The sequence below is a fragment of the Artemia sp. Qi Xiang Cuo genome, chromosome 8, assembly GCF_049724085.1.
Source record: "Artemia sp. Qi Xiang Cuo chromosome 8, ASM4972408v1, whole genome shotgun sequence".
Classification (NCBI taxonomy): domain Eukaryota; kingdom Metazoa; phylum Arthropoda; class Branchiopoda; order Anostraca; family Artemiidae; genus Artemia; species Artemia sp. Qi Xiang Cuo.
Genome location: NC_142801.1, coordinates 79013319 through 79035717, shown reverse-complemented (window position 1 = coordinate 79035717; position 22399 = coordinate 79013319). Strand labels below are relative to the sequence as shown.

The 22399-nt window shown below is 35.1% G+C and overlaps 1 protein-coding gene across 1 annotated transcript in view; it reads left to right on the top strand.

Moving 5' to 3' along the window:
* The first annotated feature begins 4664 nt into the window (after nt 1-4664).
* LOC148949828 (uncharacterized) overlaps nt 4665-22399 on the top strand; it is a 133463-nt gene continuing 115728 nt past the window's right edge. Inside the window, exons 1-2 of the mRNA XM_089092796.1 lie at nt 4665-4812; nt 20097-20727. Of these exons, the coding sequence (XP_088948922.1) occupies nt 4808-4812; nt 20097-20727 (636 nt within the window). The 5' untranslated portion in view covers nt 4665-4807. The remainder of the gene's footprint in view (nt 4813-20096; nt 20728-22399) is intronic.

Sequence of the window (22399 nt, the reverse complement as noted above, 5' to 3'; positions counted from 1 at the left end):
ACTAAATAATAAGTTGAAATCAATCGAGCAACTAGTGATAAGCAGCAGTTGACAAATAGTGTCCGCGTACAAGATTTTTAGTTATGAAAATCTTGTGGAAAGGGCTTTTTTGTGCCACTATCGTTTGCCCACTCAGCTGCTGAAAGGAGTGGCCAAAAGGGCTACGTGTTTTCTAGGCTTAAGACCCAAGAAAAAGTTAGGGTTATTTGCCAAGCATTTTTTTGCTGTTGCTACTCTAACGCAGACACACAAGGTGGTAAACATTCTACCGTTGCAATGTCAGTGGATCATAATAGATCATAAGTCTTATGGTGCTTCCAATGAAAACAATTGAAAAAATAACAATTCGCCCTCCACTCCCTAAATATTGGAAAATAAACTGTACGTCCCTCCTATATCTGTAAAATTAATTCACACGTTTTAAGACTGTATATTATCTTTAACTCTAGCTACAGGACAACTCTAAAACAGCAATTTTACCCCATATTTCCTAGGTAATCCCTTATTTTACTGTATTTTGACGAATTTTATCATGTTTTATCAATTTTACTCACATGATTTTTATTTTACACTAATTTTACAACAGTAGACATACCCAATATCATTAGGGACATAGATACTGAACCATTCTACTATGCTGAACAAAATACTGTCACAAAATTTTGATTGGATGTGTTTGAAAATTTAATGGTAGTTTCCCATACTCTTTGGTCTAGGCAACGACCGTTCACAAGTAAAATTCGGTGCTTAGCTAAAACTACAAATTTAATTTCAAATTGTCATTTCTAGGCAATCAAGAGAGTTTATGCGGGCAAAACTTTCAAAATTGTAATCCCTATTTTTATTGTCGGCAAAGAAAGCTTAAAATTGCCTCTTCAATCTTATAGAGTTTAGTCAGTGTTTCTATTCTAGGGATTTTCCCCCTGTTATGAGGATTTTTGAGATCTTTTAGGGGCAAACTTTTTCATTTAGGGATCTGGGGATTTTTAGGCATTTTTACAAGTCTTCTGGATTTTTTAAGGAATTTCTAGGGTTTCGGCCCTAGAAGATGCTCTTCTGACCCAAAAAAGGAAGATGGATGGAAGTAGTTTTTTATCCCACTTTTCGAGAAAACTGATAGTCTGAACACGCCACAAAGTGAGCTAAGGATCTTTTGCACAGTCAATTTGGAAGTTCATTATGTTTGAATGATTGCCTCTGGTAAATAGAGTGTTCTAGACGACGACGATAATATTTAAATTAACCTAGAAGTCAAGAGAAGAGGGGTCCGAAATTTTTTTAACACTACTAATGATTTGAAAAAACCAGGTAAAGGTGCAAATTAGGGGCCCCTGCAGAGGTACTGTTCAATTAAACCAGGACATGCTGTAAAAAAATAATTGTTTATATTCTGCTTCTACTGGACAGCCCTCTTTACCTCTAGAGCACGTTAGACTGAATAATGTATAGTAATAAATAGATGTTTTTGTCAGAAATCCCTTTTCTTGTCCTTTTCTGTACCTTTACCGAAAACTTAGTTAGTTGTCCAGATAAGAGCAATTTGTGTGTTATTTTCATTAAAACTTCTCTGCCTTCTCCTGTTTCCACAGCGTCCCTGCCTTATTCTGATTCTTGATAATTGAACTGTAATCAGTAGCTCCTGCTAACCTCTTTGGTGATGACACCAAAAATTGAATAAATTTGGGATACCAGGTGATTCGTCACCTGTTACTGACATTTCAAACGTTTTGTTCTTTCAGTATTATCATGACTTTCTTGTCAATAAGGAATGTTTCCATTTACAAGATGGTTATTTTCAGGTGATTGAAAACCAGTTGATACTCATTGATAGCCCCCTGCCTGCTGTACTATATATCTGTAAAGTTGTCATATGAAACTAGGTTACATTACTTTGCTTAAAAAAATGAACTTGAGAAAAGACAGCTACTGTATGTAAAAATCTTCCAAAAGTGACAGTCTCTTTTGTTCCTTATAGTTTCTTAGTCACAAGAGGCAAAATGCTTTCCTTGAATTTCAAAAGTTCTGCCTAGTTGACATGCATAACGTTCTGCAGTCTGGGAAGACTCGATGGATTTCAGTCAAAGCTGCTGTGGACAGAACTTTGGAACAATTGGATGCTCTTAGTACCTACTGCAGACTTCTACTAGTTGATGATCCAATACAGCTCAATGAGCTTGTACACACAAATCTGAACCCAGTCATGAAGTGCATGTTTGAATTTGTTTCCTTTGCATTGGGATTTCTTACTGAATTCAATGAAGCTTTTCAAGTTGAAAAACCACCGTTTTATCGCCTGAAACTAGAGACTGAATCTCTTTTCAAGGAACTGTCTTTGAGCTCCATGAAGAAGGACTGTGTACAGTCAAAAAATGCATTCCAACTTAATCAGAATGACCCAAGTGTTTCCTTCCCCTCGAAACCATTTATTTGGATTCAAATGGGCAGAACTCTTTCTTGGCGCTGAAATCAGATCCTGGTGTGCCCCAAGACGCAGTTGAAAAGATCCTCAGAGCCACACAATCTTTTACATCGAAGCTGTGCACCAGATCCAAACTCAATTTCGTTCAATTTTGACATTTACAAATATGCAAAAACGGTTGACCCTGTATCAGCTCAGTCACTATGGCCTGATTCTCTCAACCCCTTCATTCGAAATTAGGGGAGATTATCATGGGATTGAAATAAAACCGGACAGGAGCGAATGAAGCAATGTCTTATCAATGTTGTAAATATTGAAAAATATGGATGCGGTTATCTACTTGTGTTTAGTTGTTTTTTCGAAGAAAAACTTCCGTAACCGAGCTATACGAAAATTTAAAATTGGCAGTAATATTTGTGCTTTCTCTTCCTTTCTCCAACGTTGTCGTCGAGAGGTGATTTAGTGCAGTGTAAATCATAAAGACCCACAGACGGAACAAGCTTATAACCAAAACGATACGTAGGATTATTAAAACAAAACACAGTATGAAGTGGACCCAAGAAAGTACCCCATGGAATCGTGGAGACGAGCAGCTACTGCTTAGCATGAAAAGAGTCAAGGCTTCAGCTACCATCGGAAAAAAAGGAAGAAGGTGTTGAATCTGATTCTGACTCAAAGTAGATTTTTCTTGATTTTTTATTGTCAATATAACTGCATTCTGAGGAAACTGATGGATTTTTCACATTGGTGTGACAAACAGTGTGGCCTTATAACCCAAATTACCGAAAATAACCATATAAAATAAATATTTATTTATTTTCCCCGCCATATCCACTGAGTTGTTGACGCAACAAATTAAGCCCTCTGATTGGTCATGCGTAGCAGAAAAAGAATTGAATCTATTTCTGTTACTTAATCTATTTCGTCTTACTGTGCCCTACTACACGAATGTGAACAATGCCTAAGTATTGTTTTATATTTTACCTTTTCTGTATTACTCAAAGTACATTTTAAGCAACTTTCTATCCTTAAGTTTTATATTTTCAGCCACCTTTTGACAGATAACTTTTTCTTCTGTTTCAAACAATTTTTTTAAAATAATCACGACTTTATATAAAAACAAGTCAAAACATGTTAAAACAAAAATAATGCTTGAAAAAGCGACTGGTTGGACATCACTCATACCAATCCATTGCACCAATTCAAATAAAACTTGGGTGTTGCAAAAATAGTAATAGAGCCGAAAAAAAATAATAAAAAAAACATATTTATGTGGTCCAGAATCCAAAATCTAGCATCGGAATCTATATAAATCAAAACCGAACTTAACTAGTAAATAAATACAAAGTATTGTTTTAAACCTCAAAAGAAGGTATTATGGTGCAAGTAATAGGTCTTGAGTTGCAAAATAAGTCGTCTTTAACAAATGCTATTAAAAGTCAGCATAACGAGGCTTTACTAGTGACTTGGAAATAATTCAGAAAATGGGGAAACCTATAGAGATTTCGGTATTGAAAATCGGGATTTCTAGGGATATGCCACTCTGTGTTGCCACTTATACCGCATTTTGCGGTATAATATCGCAATTTGGAGAGAAAGGCCGCACTTTTTTCTGATTATACCGCATACCGCAATTATACCGCGAAATGACTTTGATCAGCGTATTTATACTGTGGAATAACTTTTATATCACTGAATTCATCCTAAGTAATGTCATCGTACGGGAAAAGGGACAAATATTTGCTCTCTACTTCTAATGACATATGGCTGGATAGGTTACTGCGGAACTCGCAAAAATTCAAACTAGTAATTAACGTGCTTCCAAGAGCAAATATTTTAAATGTCAGTCAGGTGCCTGAATGAAAGTAATTTTCAATCATTAAGACAGTAAAGGTGTACAGACACTGCAAAGCAGAGCGAGTACTATAGTAGAATTAAGTAAATAAGTAGTCGCGGGCTATCCATCTTGCTTGTTTTGGGCATTTCCTTTCCACTTTTACAGCCCAATAGACTGAACACTATAGAGTAAAAGAAGTTTTTGTAAATATGCGTGAAATTCAGAATGCAGAACAATGGTTAAGAAATAAAAATGATATTTCATTTAGAACTTTCATTTTCAGTCGCTTCCTGGCATTTGACCTGTTAACACCTATGCTGGGTTAAATTTTTGAAACCCGTTTTTGGAAGTTATTATAATCCAAGTTTCAATCATTGACCAGTTTCGAGCTATATAAACTGGATTTATTGTTCCGTTATTATGTCAAGGCCCATGAAATACACATGCCCTGAGTGCAGACTTCGTGCCGCCAGTGGAACAGTGCAAGGCAGTCGGTGTCAGCAGTGGTTTCATCCAAAATGTGAAGGCATTTCTATTGAGAAGAGAAAACAATGTGGTGAGTGGTTTTGTTTAAACTGCCAGCCCCCCCGTTCTTTGAATGAGGACCCCGCATCACCTTTAACACCACTTTCTCTACCCCCTGTCTCTAAACCACGCTCTACGCCCAAGTCTGCCACAAAAAACTACAACCCCAAAATCAATTTCAAAAAATCAAGCTTCCCAAATCCCCCCTTGTGTTGACTGTGTTAAACACATCAAACAGCTGGATGATCTCCGAGCTATATACAATTCCCAGTTAGAGAAGAATTCAGAGCATGAAGTAGCCATTGAAGATTTGAGAAAACAAGTTGAAATTTTTCTCAATGACTAAAAAATTGGTAACGATATACTACAGGAGCGTGATCATGAAATTAAAAAATTGAGTGAAAATATAAACTCTCATAATTCACAGCGCCTCCTTATGGAAGATGAACTCTGCAGTCTAGAGAACAATCAGGTGACCCTTAAATTGAAAATCACCAAATTAAAAGAGGATTTAAAAAACAATGAAGCAATTATTATTACCCTAGGGAATCAATTGTCTGAGTTCAGCAAGTCCAGCATTAATTGCAGAGTGTCCCATGAGAGCTTACAAATACCTACGTGTGATGACCTTGAGTTCGTTAATAGTCCAGTGACTTCCGGCTTTTCGCATAAATTATTTGGTGATAATGAACTAAACAAAAAGGTTATGGAGAAGTCATTATCAGACGATGACATTTTTATTATCTTTGAAAAAATTAGTAAAGTGAAGGATAAAAGTGAAATAAATACAAAAATAAGCAGAAAGGAAAATGTAATCTGCAAGCATTTCAATAGTGGTTTCTGCAAGTTCCGCAAACAATGCAAGTTTCTGCATATTTGTAGCCAGTTTATTTCGGGAGTTTGTGTGTCTCATAAGTGTATTTTTGACTATGTTGATCTTTGTTCTGTTTTATCTTGTCTTGATAAGTGGTGTACTTTTGATCATGCCACTCCAGGTTTGGAGGGAAGGTTAAAAACCCAACGTTTTTTTGAGCGCCGCCTAATTTTTTCGCGACCCCCCCCCCTCCTCTTATTCGTGTTCCATTCGACTTTCAGTCTTATCCCCCTGCATACCCGTTACAGAGCAGTATACCACAGGAATCCATCCCTCGAAACAATCCTTCGCCCCAAGTACTTATGCGTGCCCAGTCAATCCACCCCCCAAAATTACTTCACTCAATTCGGACCATCCCCAAACACCCCCTCACTCATATTCCTCCCAAAAATCCACTTCCTTTCGACTCCTTTCGTCTCTGTACGTCCAAAAAGTTACCAGCCGGTTACGAGCTGGCTCCCCTCTCAGACACCCTTCACCGTACTTCACTCCCTCAGCATCATCTTGCCCCCCCCCAACCCCCATATAAAGAACACTCCCAATTTGACTTATTCCCAGATCACCAGGAAACCTTTCTCCCTTCCCTTGCACTTTACCCCCCTGGCTACCCTACCAGTATGACTCTGGTTTAAGAGTAAGCAGGCAGAACGATCCACAGGTAGCACATCCATGCAGAAGGTAGCACATCCATGCAGAGTTTCTAAAACTTCAAATAGTAAGACGAATTCCACCGTAGTTCCATCCCAACTTAATAATATTCCCATAATTTGTTCGCTGTCTTCCATTTCTCTCAAGCCCGGTCCAGTCCCGCCTTTTAATAATGCCTCAAAGCCACACCCTTACCCACAGCACCCTTCTCATAAACTTCAACCCCAAATAACTCCCTCCCGAATTGAAAAAAAATCCCAATACCCAAATCGGTTCAAATTTCCAACTTTCCTACTTACCAATGCTGAGAGCCTGAATTTTGACAAAATTACCGAACTCGAGGGTATCTCTGAAATTCGTAAAATTAATATTATTGCTGTGACAGAGGTTCAGTCCCAGAACCCAGATTTCCTTAAAATCAGCAATTATACTCAGTTTATAAGGCTTCGCCCGCCCGACCACCCCCTCGGGAAAAAAGGGTGTAGTATATTATTTTTTATCCAAGATAACCTCCAACCTAAACTCATCCCCATCCCCAACTTATCAGATTCTGGTGAAACTCTATGACTAAGCCTTCGACCAAAAGTACTTTCCCGCCCTTTCAATTTAATTGTAACCGCCGTCTTTTATCATTTCCCTAACCAAAGTATTGACCAGAAACGTAAATGTATCCAACAATTTCTTATAAGTGCTGACTTTGTGTTATCAAAGTATCCGAACGCTGGTATTTACTTACTTGGCGATGCGAATGACCTGAGGATAGACTCTATCTGCACCTCTCTTAATATTAAACAACTGGTCAAAATATCTACAACAAAAGGTAACACCTCTCTGGATGTTATTTGTTCAAACATGAGTAAGTATTACAACTCCCCGCAAGCACTGCCACCACTAGGAGGCAGTTACCACTATTGTCTTCTTTTTTCTCCCTCCTCAGCCATTGAACATTTCTTTACTACCTCTCTTGGGGTTTGCCGTCCCCTCGTTGACGCAGGCCTTTTTTCTTTTTGATCACGACTGACCAGTTAAAGTTGGTCAGACCTTGATATTGGCAATATTCTTGATGATAAGATGTTGATTTTTCACAAAAAACTAGTTGATTCCTACTCATTATGTTTCACAGAAAAAAAAAGCAGTAAGTGCTCCAGTGATAAATCTTACATAAATTATCACATAAAAATTTTAATCCGCACGAAAATAAGCTTATTTAACAGGTGTAATTTAGCTGAAGCAAATAAGTTAAGAAAGGAATTGAAATGTCAAATTAGAAAAGCTGCCAAAGTCTATTATAAAAATAAAATTAAATACTTGCGCCGTGATAAACCAAAGAACTGGTTCTCTGAATTTAAAAAACTTACCGGCAAGAGTCAAGAACAACTAAATTTTAATATAAATGAACCTCCAAAGACCACAGCTAATAACCTCAATAAGTTTCTGGCTTCTATTGTCCAGAGTCTCCCACCACTATCTTACGAATTTCCAGATATTCCTGTTCCTTTTTCACTCCCACATATTTCTCCACTTAATGTTGTAAAAAAAAATTGAAAAACTAAAACGATCAAGCATTTGCCCTTTAGATATTCCTGTTCCTCTGATTAAAGCTTTCAGTGATTACCTCTCAAAACCCCTATCCACCCTGTTTAATGAAATTACCGAATCTGGACAGTTCTCTCAATATTGGAAACAAGGCTTTATTACCCCAATCAAAAAGAAAAATGGGAAGCCTGGCTTTGATGGCATTCATCCTATTACCATCACCTCAATTTTTTCAAAATTGTATGAAAGTTTTCTTGCAGACTGGCATAAGATGAAAGTCCTTCCCCTCATTGATCTTAGACAGTTTGGTAATCTCAAATCCACGTCAACCTCTCCTTACCTGATCCATCTTGTTGATACCATGGGTAAATTACTTGAAAAACCTAACACTTGGCTTAATCTAATTTCTGTTGATCTTCAAAAAGCCTTCGATTTGATTAACCACGATTTACTAATAAATAAACTTATAAATGAATTCCACATTGAAACTTTCCTTGTTAAGCTCGTTGCCTCTTTTCTTTCTAATAGATCTCAAGCAGTTAAATATCTAAATTGTTTCCCAGATCATCTCCCCATATTTAATGGCATTCCTCAGGGGACTATTCTAGGCCCTCTCCATTTTTCTCTTATTATTAATAGCCTTTCAATCTTTTATGACAATAGATGGAAATTTTTCGATGACTTGACAGTTTTAGAGATATGTCATAAAAACATCTTTAGCAACCCAATGGGCATACTCCAAGATATTGCATGTGAGGCCTCTTCCCTTGACATGACAGTTAACCCTTCTAAATCCGCAATAGTCTCAGTAAGTTTCCTTAAATCCCCTCCCCTTTTTCTTGCTCCTATTCCTCCTGAAACCTCTGTCACATCTCTTGAACTCCTTGGTGTTACAATTTCTTTTAATTTGAGATGGAATGCCCATATAAATAATATCCTACGACAAGCAAACTCCTCGCTTTCCCTCCTTAAACTTTTAAATAAATTCAGTTGCCCCCAATCACATTTACTACAAGTAGACATTTCTTTTGTGCGTCCAATATTAGAGTACGCTTGTCCTGTATGGCACCCTGGCCTCTCTAATGAAGCAACACAAAAAATTGAAAATGTCCAAAAGAGAGCTCTAAGAATTATTTTTAAAGAGGGCATGATACCATATTTGCATTTGTTAAATATTTCAAACCTAGAGACCCTCGAGAGACGAAGAATTAATTTATGCCTCCGTTTTGGTAAGTTGGCACTTTTGAACCCCCGTACTGCGTCTCTTTTCCCTGATTACCATGTACCTGATAGAAATCGTCCTCCACGAACTGTGTCCCAGCCTATCCCCACCATATCTCCCATTCTTTGTACTACCTTGCGGTATAAGAAATCTTTTATCCCTATTTTTACTGACATAATAAATAGTGGTTAATTTGTACATAAATCTTGTCTTTTCTCTTATATAATAAAAGAAACAGCTCGTTTTTCTTTATACTTCTTTTTTGTTCCCTATCCCCTTTTTATGTTGTTTTTTAGACATTTGTTAATGTATATATTTTTTTTCAGTTTTATCAGTTTTTATCTTTTTAACTAGTTGCCATTTTGCAGTTTTTAATATAAGTGACAAAGGAATCATATAGCATTCCGATATTTAATTATTTATTTCTTTTTATTTTTTTTGCATTGGTTGCCAATTTTTTAGTTGTTGTGCTTTTGTTATGATTTTCTTGCTTGTTTTTTTTTGTGGACTTCGAAATTTGAATTCGGCCCTTCAGGGCTTGTGATAGAAATTTCTCGAAATAAATATATCTTACACTATCTTAACTAAATACTGTATTCAAATATAGGCTAACATTCATTTCCTGTAGAACATGCATTCCAAAAGTTAGAAAAATTATGTATTTTTTTATTTTTACTTGATTTCTTATTGCATATCATTCATTCAAATTAAATGTGAATGCAAAGTTACAGAGCTGCTGTCCAGAGGAAGCAGGTTATAAACAACTTGTTTCTTCTTGTTGCCTAGGCTCTTTCGTGGTTCCATTGGGTAGTCCATCTGTAACCTTTATTGTCAAGGGTTAATGAAAACCATGGATTGCTTTGTCTTCTCGGACTCTGCCACTTGTTCATTACTTTTTCCAAAAACGAAAAGGAGACTACTATTTAAGCAAGGCTTGTCCCATTTCTCGTTGAATATGATATAACATATTCGGTCAATGACAACTTGCTGAAGTTCGTGAAACGTATGCCAGGGACGAATTTGCTGAGCCATGATAGTCTGATTAGAATAAAAGCAACCAATATTGCTCAACAGGTTCTTGAATTTCATTTTCATGAAAAGCTTCTTGTCAACCTAAAAACTAACCTTTTCTCAGTTGATATTGACTAGACAATAGATCAGTCTATAAAGAAACAACTCTGTCAGTTTCTGTAATATCATAATGGATATGCTGGTAGATTTACTTGCTCTGTTAGAGTGTAATCATGGATCAGTATCTGTTACTTTCAGTCAGCTGGTTAGAGATGTTATTAACCCTTCCTCAGTGAATATTGACTAGACAATAGATCAGTCTATAAACAAACAACTCTGTCAGTTTCTGTAATATCATAATGGATTTGCTGGTAGAAATAAAAATTATATTTCATTTAGAACTAAATGCTGTATTCAAATATAGGGTAACATTCATTTCCTAAGGAACATTCTTTCCAAAATTTAGAAAATTATGTATTTTTTTATTTTTACCTGATTTCTTATTGCATATCATTCATTCAAATCAAATGTGAATGCAAAGTTGCAGAGTTGCTATCCAGAGGAAGCAGGTTATAAGCAACTTGTTCCTTCTTGTTGCCTAGGCTGTGTCATGGTTCAATTGGGAAGCCCATCAGCTTTATTGTCACGGGTTAATGAAAACCATGGATTACTTTGTCTTCTCAGACTCTGCCACTTGTTCATCACTTTTTCCAAAAACGAAAAGGAGACCACTATTGAAGCAAGGCTTGTTCCATTTCTCGTTAAACATGATATACCCTATTCGGTCACTGACAACTTGCTGAAGTCCGTGAAAAGTATGCCAGGGACGAATTTGCTGAGCCATGATAGTCTGATTAGAATAAAAGCAACCAACATTGCTCAACAGGCTCTGGCATTTCATTTTCATGAAAAGCTTCTTGTCAACCTAAAAATTAACTTTTCCTCAGTGGATATTGACTAGACAACAGATCAGTCTATAAAGAAACAACTCTGTCAGTTTCTGTAATATCATAATGGATATGCTGGTAGATTTACTTGCTCTGTTAGAGTGTAATCATGGATCAGTATCAGTTACTTTCGGTCAGTAGGTTAGAGATGTTATTAACCTTTCCTCAGTGAATATTGACTATACAATAGATCAGTCTATAAACAAACAACTCTGTCAGTTTCTGTAATATCATAATGGATTTGCTGGTAGATTTACTTGCTCTGTTAGATCATGGATCATGGATCAGTATCTGTTACTTTCAGTCAGCTGGTTGGAGGGACGGACTATGTTAAGAAGACGGGTGTTCCCATACAGAACTAGCTTAGAGATTGCATCATCAATGGGAATAAATCACTTAGTCAAGAGGTTTGTTGAAGAAAAATAACCTTAGGCTACAGTTGTGAAATTTAGCTGTAATTAATATGCACTGGTTGCAAGTCATAATTGTAAAAAAAAATATAAGAGTCTGGAAGATTTATGCAAAAATTTTTGAAAATCACTTTTAACGCATTGCAAAATAACAAGATGCATATAGGAATAAATATATCTGAGTCTTCGCTCAGGTGGAACAACACATATTCCTTGCTTTGGCTCCCACCTGTTGGCTTTCATTTGAAAACTCGACAAGGAGTATTCTCGAGTTGTGGGATACTCACACGTTGTATTGGGACTTAGGTTATTAAAGATCCCTCACATGAGATCATCAAGGCAATTCTAGATCCTTTTCGCTTCTCTGAAAAGATAAATGACTTCCTCTATTTACTGACCCCTATAGCTATGAGCTAAGACTTCCTAGTCATCAGTAATTCTATTAGTACTATTCCTCTAGCATATATAATAAGACAAATATGGACAAGGAATGGTGGTTGATATCGAATGCAACTTCACCTGAAGCTTTGCATCTTGGAAGATTTAGACGATTCTGCCATACTACTATATTGATGCCATGTCCCTATATTAAAACCTGCAACTGGAGCAGTAATGTCTGCAAACGTTTCAAAATTGATGCAATACTTTTTTCATTGCTAATATCAAATGTCATTGCCGAGCGCCTTTTTTGTATTTTAGAGGAAGTCAAAACTGACATGCAAAATCATCTTAGTTCAATAAAACGTCAGCAAAATCATCTTAGTTTATTAAAACGTCAGCAAAATCATCTTAGTTAATTAAAACGTCAGCAGATTTATTTTCTAACTCTTTCGTTGACATTAAATGTGGAATGTGGTCTGAACCGTCAGCAAAAAGGAAGGTCAAGCCATGACAAGAGGGGGGGGGGGCTAGAACTGAGACTTGTTATACGTATACTTCAGGTGAACGGTAAAGCAGCTTCAAGCGCCAGCACTACTGTGAATCAAAATGTTCTGTATAGTACGGCCAATGTAAGTCTTGACGAGCACGACCACGCTGTCTGATACCGAGTGACCTTTGTCTGTCTTTGCGAATGATTCCTTTTAACGTTTTAGTATCTTTTATACGATAATTGATATTAAAATCTTGTCGTGATCGTAGTAATGCTCTTTTGCTAGCCATTTCGTTTTCTATTTTCCTCTTTTTTCAGACAATGCCACATTTCAGGGTCATAATACATTATTTCTCCCATAAAAGCTGCAAAAGTTACTTTTGGTAAACAAAATGGCCTTAAGGTAACCACAAACCCTGTTAGTGCACATGAAGCTAGATGCAATCTTTTCAAGCCTAGTTCTCATTTCTCCAAATACCATTCTATTTCGATCAGTCATTTTAACTAGGGTTTGTCCCACTGATGGAGTCAAACTTCGGTAAAGAATGAGGGGGTTCAGGAAATAAAGTTTCAAACAATTATGTCTTGGGCATTTATGTAGACAAAGGTGTCACTACCTTCTTTGCTTTGGGGTGAGGGAAGGAATAGAAATATGCTGACAAATTAAAAACCGAATCATGTTGAGGATTTTTTAAAGCGAGTAGATAATACGCTCTCTCAAAAAGGTGAAAATTGTAGAAAAGCATCACTACAAATTTTATTACTCCTTACATTAATTTTTTTGAAATATATTTTAAGGAAGTAAGCTGTGTAAAAACTGCTTCTGTAGCGCAAAGCGTCTAAAATTGAAAAGGGAAGAAAATGAGCATCTGGTTCGAGAATGTTGTTTGGCATATTTGCTGAGCCAGTAAAAACTTTTCAATCTAGCATTCTCGTCTTTTGGAGTGCATCAAACTGTTTACTTTCTTTAAAAAAAATGTGGCGGAATACGGGAAGTGTAGACTGGTTCTTTTGTCTATTTTTTCGTTTTCAAGGCCGGTATATAGTAGGATCCAAAAATAGAAAAATGGGACAAAAACGACAGTATACACAGTATTTCTGGAGAAAGTGCCGAAAATGAAACAAATATTGATAGATAAACATTTAATTTAGTTTAAAACAGAAAAGAGTAGATTATCCTGCTTCCGATTTTGCAGAGAATGGGTGGTCAGGACTAGCAATTAGTGATGAAGAACGGGTGAGAGTGCCAGAAAGTGGGAAAAAGATATGAATTTATCATTTGGGACTATTTTTCCCTTTTTTTTATAGGGGGTGAATATCTGGGGGTTGTCTCTTTTCATTTTATTTTACCTTTCTTATTCCAAGTCCATAGCGAAATCCACCACTAAAAAAAAATAATAATGAATAGTATCCGTTTGCTGGAACAGTAGCAAGGAATTAATTGCTTTTAAAAGTAAGATTTTTCTTGAAACTAGTGACAACGTATCTGCATTACGGGTATCAAAATATACCATAAATTATACCATGTTTCGGTAGAAAGGATACTGCAAAAAGTACCGCTTTTTTCATCAACCGGCGCCACATTTTAGCATCGATCAAGTGGCAACACTAATTCCACCCACTAGCCTTTTGTAGATTTCAAAAAATTTGAAGTGAAAACACTGGTTTAGTATTCCCAAGTCATATAGATAAAACCAAGAAAGAAAAATCAATTTTTGGGATGTCAGTTAATGCTACAGGAGTTTGATACGGTATTTGTATCATTATGGTTCCTGTTTATAATTGATGGCAGGTGCTGATGAGATTAACTCCCTAAATTAAGCAAGATAAATGGTAGCCTAGATGGCTATATATTATTTTAATCTTGATGGCGGTTTACCTACATATGACAATATAGAAACTTTTTTCTTTAGCCTATATCTGAGCAATAGAATATTGTCATTTGCTCTTATATAGAATGCAATATAAATTCAAACAGAAGACAATATCATGCTTTATCCTATTATGTAGAATGATAAAAAGTCATACAGATGACTTTTTGCCTCATTCTTTTATAGAGCAAACATAAATAAAGTCATTCAGATGACTTTTTATACCTCATGCCATTATAAAGCCAGCAAAAATAAAGCCATACAGATGACTTTATGTCTTACACTATTATAGAGCAAACATGAATAAAGTCATACTGATGACTTTTTATATCTTACACAATTATAGAGCAAACATAAATAAAGTAATGCAGATGACATTTTATACCTTGTACTATATATGGCAAACATGAACAAAGTCCTACAGATAACTTTTCGAACTTCATACTTTTATGGAGCAAACATGAATAAAGTCATACAATTCACTTTTATACCTTATATGTTTGTAATTATATATTCCTGTTTCTAGAGAAAAGATGGAGAATGACATAAAGTCTTCTGTATGACTTTTTAAACATCAAATTATTGTAGAGAAGGACAAATAAAATTAGGCCTATACAGAAGACTTTTTGGCTTTCCTATTTAATATATGATCCACTAAAATGTCATACAGAAGAAATTATATTACCCCACTGATACATAGAGAAAACAAAAAAAAGTCATATGTAAGAATTTATTCATGTTTGCTCTATAATATTATGAGGTATAAAAAGGGGATACCTCCAGATGGCTAATTTGAGAGTGTATATTTATACAAATTTTTAAATTAGCCAACCAGTATTTTAAACCTAGGAGTCCAGCTGGACAAAAGGAAACATATTAAGAAAACAATTCTTACTCCATATTATGTAGAATAATCATTTTGCTGGGGGAGAGCTTTTAACTTCACTTCTTTGCTTGTTTTTCCAGTTTTTTTTTTTTTTTTAATTCATGAATTTCTTAGAGCCTATACATTCACAGAATATATACCCCCACCCCCTAATGCGTAAATATATACCCAGAATTGCATCCTCAATATAAATATAACATCCATTTGTATCACAAATGAACTTTACTCCCATATTAGCCATATGGCGCATGTCCTATAAAAAGTCTTATGCATGACTTTATTCAAGTTTGCTCTGTAATATTATGAGGCATAAAAAGTCAACTGTAAGGCATTATTTTTGTTTGCTCTATAATATTAAGAGGTATAAAAAGTCATCTGTGTGACTTTATTTAAGTTTGCTCTATAATAATATGAGATATAAAATGTCATCTGTATGACTTTATTTATGCTTGCTCTGTAATAGCCGGAGGCATAAAAAGTCATCTGTATGACTTTATTCATAATGCTTTATAGTAGAATGATATATTAAAAAGTCATCTGTATGACTTTATTTAGGCTGCTCTATAAATGAAATCAGGTAGGACTAGGCTATAAAAAGCCATCTGTATGGCTTTTTGTTGTTTTCTCTATGAACTAGCAGGAGACATAAGAAGTCATCTGTGTGACTTTATTTAAGTTTGCTCTATAAAAGAAAGGCATAAAAAGTCATATATAGGACTTTATTCATGTTTGCTCTATAATAGTATGAGGTATAAAAAGCCATCTGTATGACTATTTATGTTTGCTCTATAATACCAGGAGGCATAAAGTCATCTGTATGACTTTATTTATAATGCTTTATAGTAGAATGATATATTAAAAACTTTATTTAGGCTGCTCTATACATGAAATCCTGTAGGCCTAGGCTATAAAAAGCCATCTGTATGACTTTGTTGTTTGCTCTATGTATCAGTAGGATAGGCTAATATAATTTCTTGTATATGACATTTTAGTGGATCATATATGAAATAAGAAAACCAAAAAGTCTCCTATATAACTTTATTCATACTTCTCTATAATGATTTGTTGTTTAAAAAGTCATACAGAAGACTATATCATTCTCCATGTTTAAAGAAAACACAATATTGTCTTTTGTTTGACTTTATAGCCTAGTACTTTCTATATAAGAGTAAATGACAATGTTTGTGGCTTAGAGTATAAAGAATGAATGACTTTAATAGTCAAACATTGCTCACCCCCATGATGCCCCTCCCATATTATTTTATTCTATTTTATTTGTTTTATTATCCTTTCATATTTTATCTGATTAATTTTCTATATATGGAGGTATGTAATATGTTATAATGTAAAAATGTATTATTTATTATAATTGTGTTGTATATGTATTTTAATTGCTGTATGACAAAGCACAGTTGCATTATTTTGATTCTTCAATGCATTATTTTGATTCTGTTCTTCAATGCAGGCAGTAGCTGCAGGTGAATTACTCCCTACCAATAGCAAGATAAGTGAAACATGATCAGGTTCAGTGAATATTGACCAAGTGACACTCAAGCAAGCTAGTGATTACAGAAGGCACAGAACAATTGAGTGATACAAACACATATGACCTATTGGTTGAATGTGTCAAACCCCAAACAACAACAACAATGCTACAGGAAGTTTAGGTAAACCTTTGGTAAAGTTCCAATTAAGAGGTGTATTGGGAAGTAGTTTGGCTAGGTGAATAAGGCCTTCAGGAACGGATCTGAGGTCTGAAACATAACTAGGAAGGTAGCCTATTGCCAAGCTAACACTCCTTTCCAAGGACTTTGAAGACGTATTTTGAAGTACCTATCTCCACTGCTCCCTCTAGAGGGTCCTGAACTTTAAAAATCTGTGTGTTGTAAAAGTGAATCCTTGCAAAATAAATCTTCTGCTTATGAAGTGCATCAAAATTATGTTCAGCTTCACAACTTTGCTTAATCCCAATTTATAAGGTTCCAAAGATATGCCAAAAAATTTCCTAAGTCTTAAAAAAACATGCACAAATGGCTTAAAATTCTACTCAAATAATAGGAATATCATTTTCAGATCTAAAGCCAGAGAAAAAGAAATTGAAAAGGGTAAAATTTTGTTTTGTCAAAATTTCAATAGGGATAAATCTGTCAACTTGGCAAATTTATAAGACTTAGAAATCAGAAATGGTTTAACATAGTAGCTTGGCAATATCTTCCCAGGGTATGTTTTGGACATCCACCACATGACTAATATGGGAGTAAAGTTCATTTGTGATGCAAATGGATGTTATATTTAGATTGAGGATGCAATTCTAGGTATATATTTGCACATTAGGGGGGTGGAGGTATATATTCTGTGAATATAGAGGTCCTAAGAAGTTCATGAATTTCTTAGAAAAACTGAAAAAAAAACAAGGAAAGAAGTGAAGATAAAGGCTCTTCCCCTGCAAAATGTGTTAACTAGGATTATTCTGCATATTATGGAGTAAGAATTGATTTCTTAATATGTTTCCTTATGTCCAGCTGGACTCCTAGGCTTAAAATATTGGTTGGCCGGTTGGCTAATTTAAAGATTTGTGTGTATATACACTGTCAAATTAGCCATCTGATGGTATCCCATATGTTTTGTCCCCAGATTCATTACTGGTTTTATTTTTCTAACCTAACCCCTTTCCAAGATAGTGAAAAGCAGCTAGACTAGAATTTTACCCAAGTAGAATGTTCTGAAAATACAACTCTGGTAAAAATCTAGTTTAGCTTTTTTTTTTGGCTTACTTGGAAAAGGGTTAACTTATCTTTAGGATTAGAATTCAACTTGAGGTAAATTTTTGGTTATTCATATTATTGACTTATGAATAAAGTAAATATACCACCCAATGCCTTTTTTATGCTCTTTTTAAATATAATAATCATTTTTGTTGGAAAGGAATTTTACCCCCCACCCCTATATATACCTTTTCAGGTATATATTTGCACATTAGGGGGGGGGGAGTTTAAACTTACCTCTCATTTACATCAGAAATAAAATTTACCCCCACTCCCCTAACGTGCAAATATATAACCTGAATTGGTATATAGGCTAGGGGTGGGGGTACAATACATTTTTGACAAAAATGATTTTTACATTTGGAAAGAGAATAAAAAAAAGGCATCAAGTGGTATGCTTTACTTTGTTTGCCAGTCAATAATATGAATAACAAAAAATTACCCAACTTGAAATCAAAATATAGGCCTAACATTCATTTCTATTGGAAGTATTTAACAAAGCTTTATCTTGGAAACTATCCAAACAGTCTAAATTTAGATTTCTTTTTTAGTAAATAACTAGTTACCTTTCTTGCTGCATGAGTTCTTTCTAACATCAAAGTTATTGGCCATGTTTCAATTCTCATCATTCAAAAAATTTGAAAAGACCATATATTTCTTAGCATGTTTTTTCTATAATGCCACCCTCTGGAAAGCTGGACCCAAGCAAATCCAAATCACTGATATTGATTCTACAAACCTCTGCACTCAGAAAAACTGCATCCAACATGTGTACTTTTGGAAATAAGCAAGATAGCTTCACTTTACACCTGGACTAATCACCTCTATTTCTCCTGTATACAAGTAATGGGTGTTTCAGCTTTTCTAGTCTTGCAGGTGAGAAAAGCTCCTGTATGCCAGATATCACTTTGGTGGCACATCTTCCAAAACTTAAATGTTTTTTTTTTAAATAAGGGGAGGCTGGAGACATTTCAACTTGTAGCCTAGAACAAACAAGTCCCTTATGCAGAAGACTGATGACTTTAGGGAAACAACTGGAAAGGGTATTCTTAATCAGCCCTAGAGTTGAACTAGCACCAGCATTAGACTTCTTTACATGAGTACTGAATTTTAGTTTATTGTAAATAATGACTCCAACATCTTGTTCATTATTTACAGAGTAAATTGGTTTGCCTAAAAAAAAATAAAAGAAGCAAGGATTCATTTTGCCAAAGAGAATGACATGGCGATTGGCAACATTGAGCTCAAGAAGCCAAGGTTCAGCCAATTTTTTCAAGATTATTTTGTAGAAGGATATTATTGTCACATGGCAAGGCTGGTCCACGAATCTTCAAGTTGTCAGTATAGTGTTAGTTTACTGCTGATAGTATAGGGTAAAGAGAATTGTTAATGAAGATATTTAATAGTTTAGGACCCAAAACACTTCCCTTAGGAACTCTACTCAAAACGTGCTTAGAGGAAGAAAATACAAATACCAGAGCCATCAAATAACTGAACATGTTGAGATTGCAGGTAAAGAAAATCAAGGATCCAGAGCAGGGATTTCTCTCCAAGCTTGACTGCATGTTGCATAATCCCAGTATCAAGTAAGTTTTTGATATGGTCATATGATTCAAGGAAATTGGTATCAACTGATCTTTCAGAGCAAATGCCATGCTTTGAGCTGTGCAAGATATTATTTGCTTAAAGATGTCTAATAACTGCAGAATTGATTATTCTTTCAAGAACCATAATAACCACTGATGTCATGCTAATAGGTCAATAACTTTCAGGAAGGTCCTATCTACCTTTCTTAAGTATTGGAATGATATGGGCAGTTCTTCTATTCAGAGGTAGTTCAGAAAGATTAAATGATAAGTGGAATAGCAAGGAAAGGGATTCACAAAAGTATATGATGTTCATGAAGGATATAAGGATAAATACAGTCTGGACAAGTAGATTATCTCATTTTGTGGGTACATAAATTCCTTTAGAACTATTGTATCAGTAATTAGAATTGGTTCATTTTTGGCGTATACACAAACTAATTGGATAATATTGATTTAAGATTTCTTGCAAATTATGAAAGCATATTTTTCAACATTCATTTAGACAATTCTTATCAAGCTAGGCATATTTATAAATTGAAATGGAATGTTAAAGTTTTGAAAGACAAATACATGTATTGAGTTGCTTTTTAATTTCTAATTGTAGAGTACTCTCTTAATTTTCACCTTTAGTGCCTATAATGCCTGTGATTTGGAATTTCTGTTTATATGTTTCAATCTTTTTCAGTGAGTTTGTGTTATTCAAGGATTTAGTCACTATTTTCGAAATGGAGCAAAAAGAATTTTGTTTGAAGTGGAACAACTACATGGATGTATTTCATGGAGCTTTTTTATCTGTATTAAACAGTGAACATTTTGCAGATGTCACCCTATCATGTGACAGTCAAAGCATCAAATGTCACAGACTTGTTCTCTCATCTTGTAGTTCCTACTTTGAAACACTGCTTCCAGGGTTTTCACACCCCCATCCTATTATTATTTTAAAGGATGTGAAATTTTATGACCTGATAGCTTTGATGAAGTTTATGTATACAGGTGAAGTGACTGTTCCACAAGGTCAGACTAGTTCTTTAATAAAATTGGCTGAAATGCTGAAAGTAAAAGGTCTTGCATATCCTGATGAGACAGTTATCCAGATGCAGAAACCTAGCTATCTCTCTCAAAACACTCAAATGACTGAACTTGCTGCAAAAGGAAATGGAGTTGATAAAGCCTCTGAAAACAACTTTTTAGATGAAGATTCTTCCAGTAATGTAGAACCTCTTGTAGCAGATACCTCAAATAATAAGTTGGAAAACAATTTTGCTGAAACTAGTTCCTCTGTTTATAAAACAGATATTGCTGCATGCAACTCATTGGTAAGTTTTTTTTTTATTGTAGTCCACTTTATTAAGTGACCAAAGGATGGTTATGTATTTTATTATGATTTCAGGAAGGAACTAGGCTAGGTTGAAGGCAAAAGATAACATGGTAGCTGCCTGGGACCAGTTTTATTCTGTTTATTTATAAAGGATTTGCTGCAGGTAATCCAACATGGCACCATTACCTTCTTTGCAGACAGTGTAAAGGTATACAGAGGTGTCACTTCCCTGGTTGATGTGATACTTCTACAGGGAGATTTAGAAGCATTGTTTGAATGATGTAATTTAAAATCTATGTTTGTTAACCAGAATAAATGTCATGTAATGCATTACTTTGCACAAGATGTGGCATACTGATTTTTTATTGGTGATGTGTTGGTACGCCCTGTTAACTCTATCAGGGATCTTGGTATTGTTTTTGATGATCATCTGAGGTTTGATAAGCAAGCATCAGCTGTTTTGTGTAAAGCAAACTATGATTTGCTTTGCACCAAAAGAACATTCAGAAGGTTTAAACTGCAAAGTTTTACTACATTGCATAAGACAATGGTGTGCCCTGTTGCTGGATACTGCTCATCTTTGTGGTATCTGATGCACAGTTTGTTGAAAAAGTGCAAAGACGAGCATCCAAACTCATCCCCTATCTGAAATACCTACCTTATGAGTGGAGATTCAGTAGCCTGAGCTTACCATCTCTGCAATTCAGAAGGGACAGGATGTACCTTGTCAACACTTTCTGTATCATAAAGGGTATTGATCATGTGTCTTGTGAAGATTTCTTTGAGTTTAGTCATTATTCATCTATGTGGCAGAACTCTTTAAAGTTGTACCAGCCACGAGTAGCAAGGAAAGTTGGACAGAGTTCCTTTGCAAACTGTTCAGTAAATTCAGTTCATTTTTTTTTAAGGAAGTTTATATTTTTGTTGTTGTTTATAAGTGTTCTCACAGTATGTAATCTGTGTTATATGAGACAAGCCTGTGGCTTATTCCATTTCTGATTAAAATAAAATGATACTTGTGTAATACCTGGCCACTAGAATTTCCATCCCCACCTGAAAAATACCTTTGGTTAGAAATTGATTAACTTAACAGTTAAAAAGTACAAAGCACAAGGTCTGGTTTTGCTATTAAGACTTTGTCTTTGATCTGACATATCTTTTTTCTCACATTCTGGTTTTGTTTAGTTCAAAGTGCCAATAGGCTATCATAGTGCTCCTTCATCTTTGCCAAAACTGCTCATTTTTTTTTTCTCCTACAAGACAATGATAGAGCAGTTTAGTAATATCTAAATCAATTCCTTAGACTAGTTAATTAAATAGAATGAACGTTTATATATTGAGAAAGGATTTGAGATGTAAAATTTGAGGTTAGAATCCTCACACATTAGGTATGAAGAAAATGTTCTCAATGTTTTCTCATTACAAGATGACCTGATGTCTGCTGGAAATAGGTATTGCCAAATATCTTTATGCATAATCTGTTGAAACTTTTTGAGGAACACAAACAAATCCAGAACACTTGTTTAAAAGGAATCCAAGATAAAAAAAAAGAATCTTCTTAGACTCCTGATTTTTCAATTTAGAAAGCCTTGACGTGTTTGCAATGCTAACTCCTTTAAAGACTGTTTGCTGTTTAGGAATTTACTGTGCATGTTTGACATTTGGGGTCT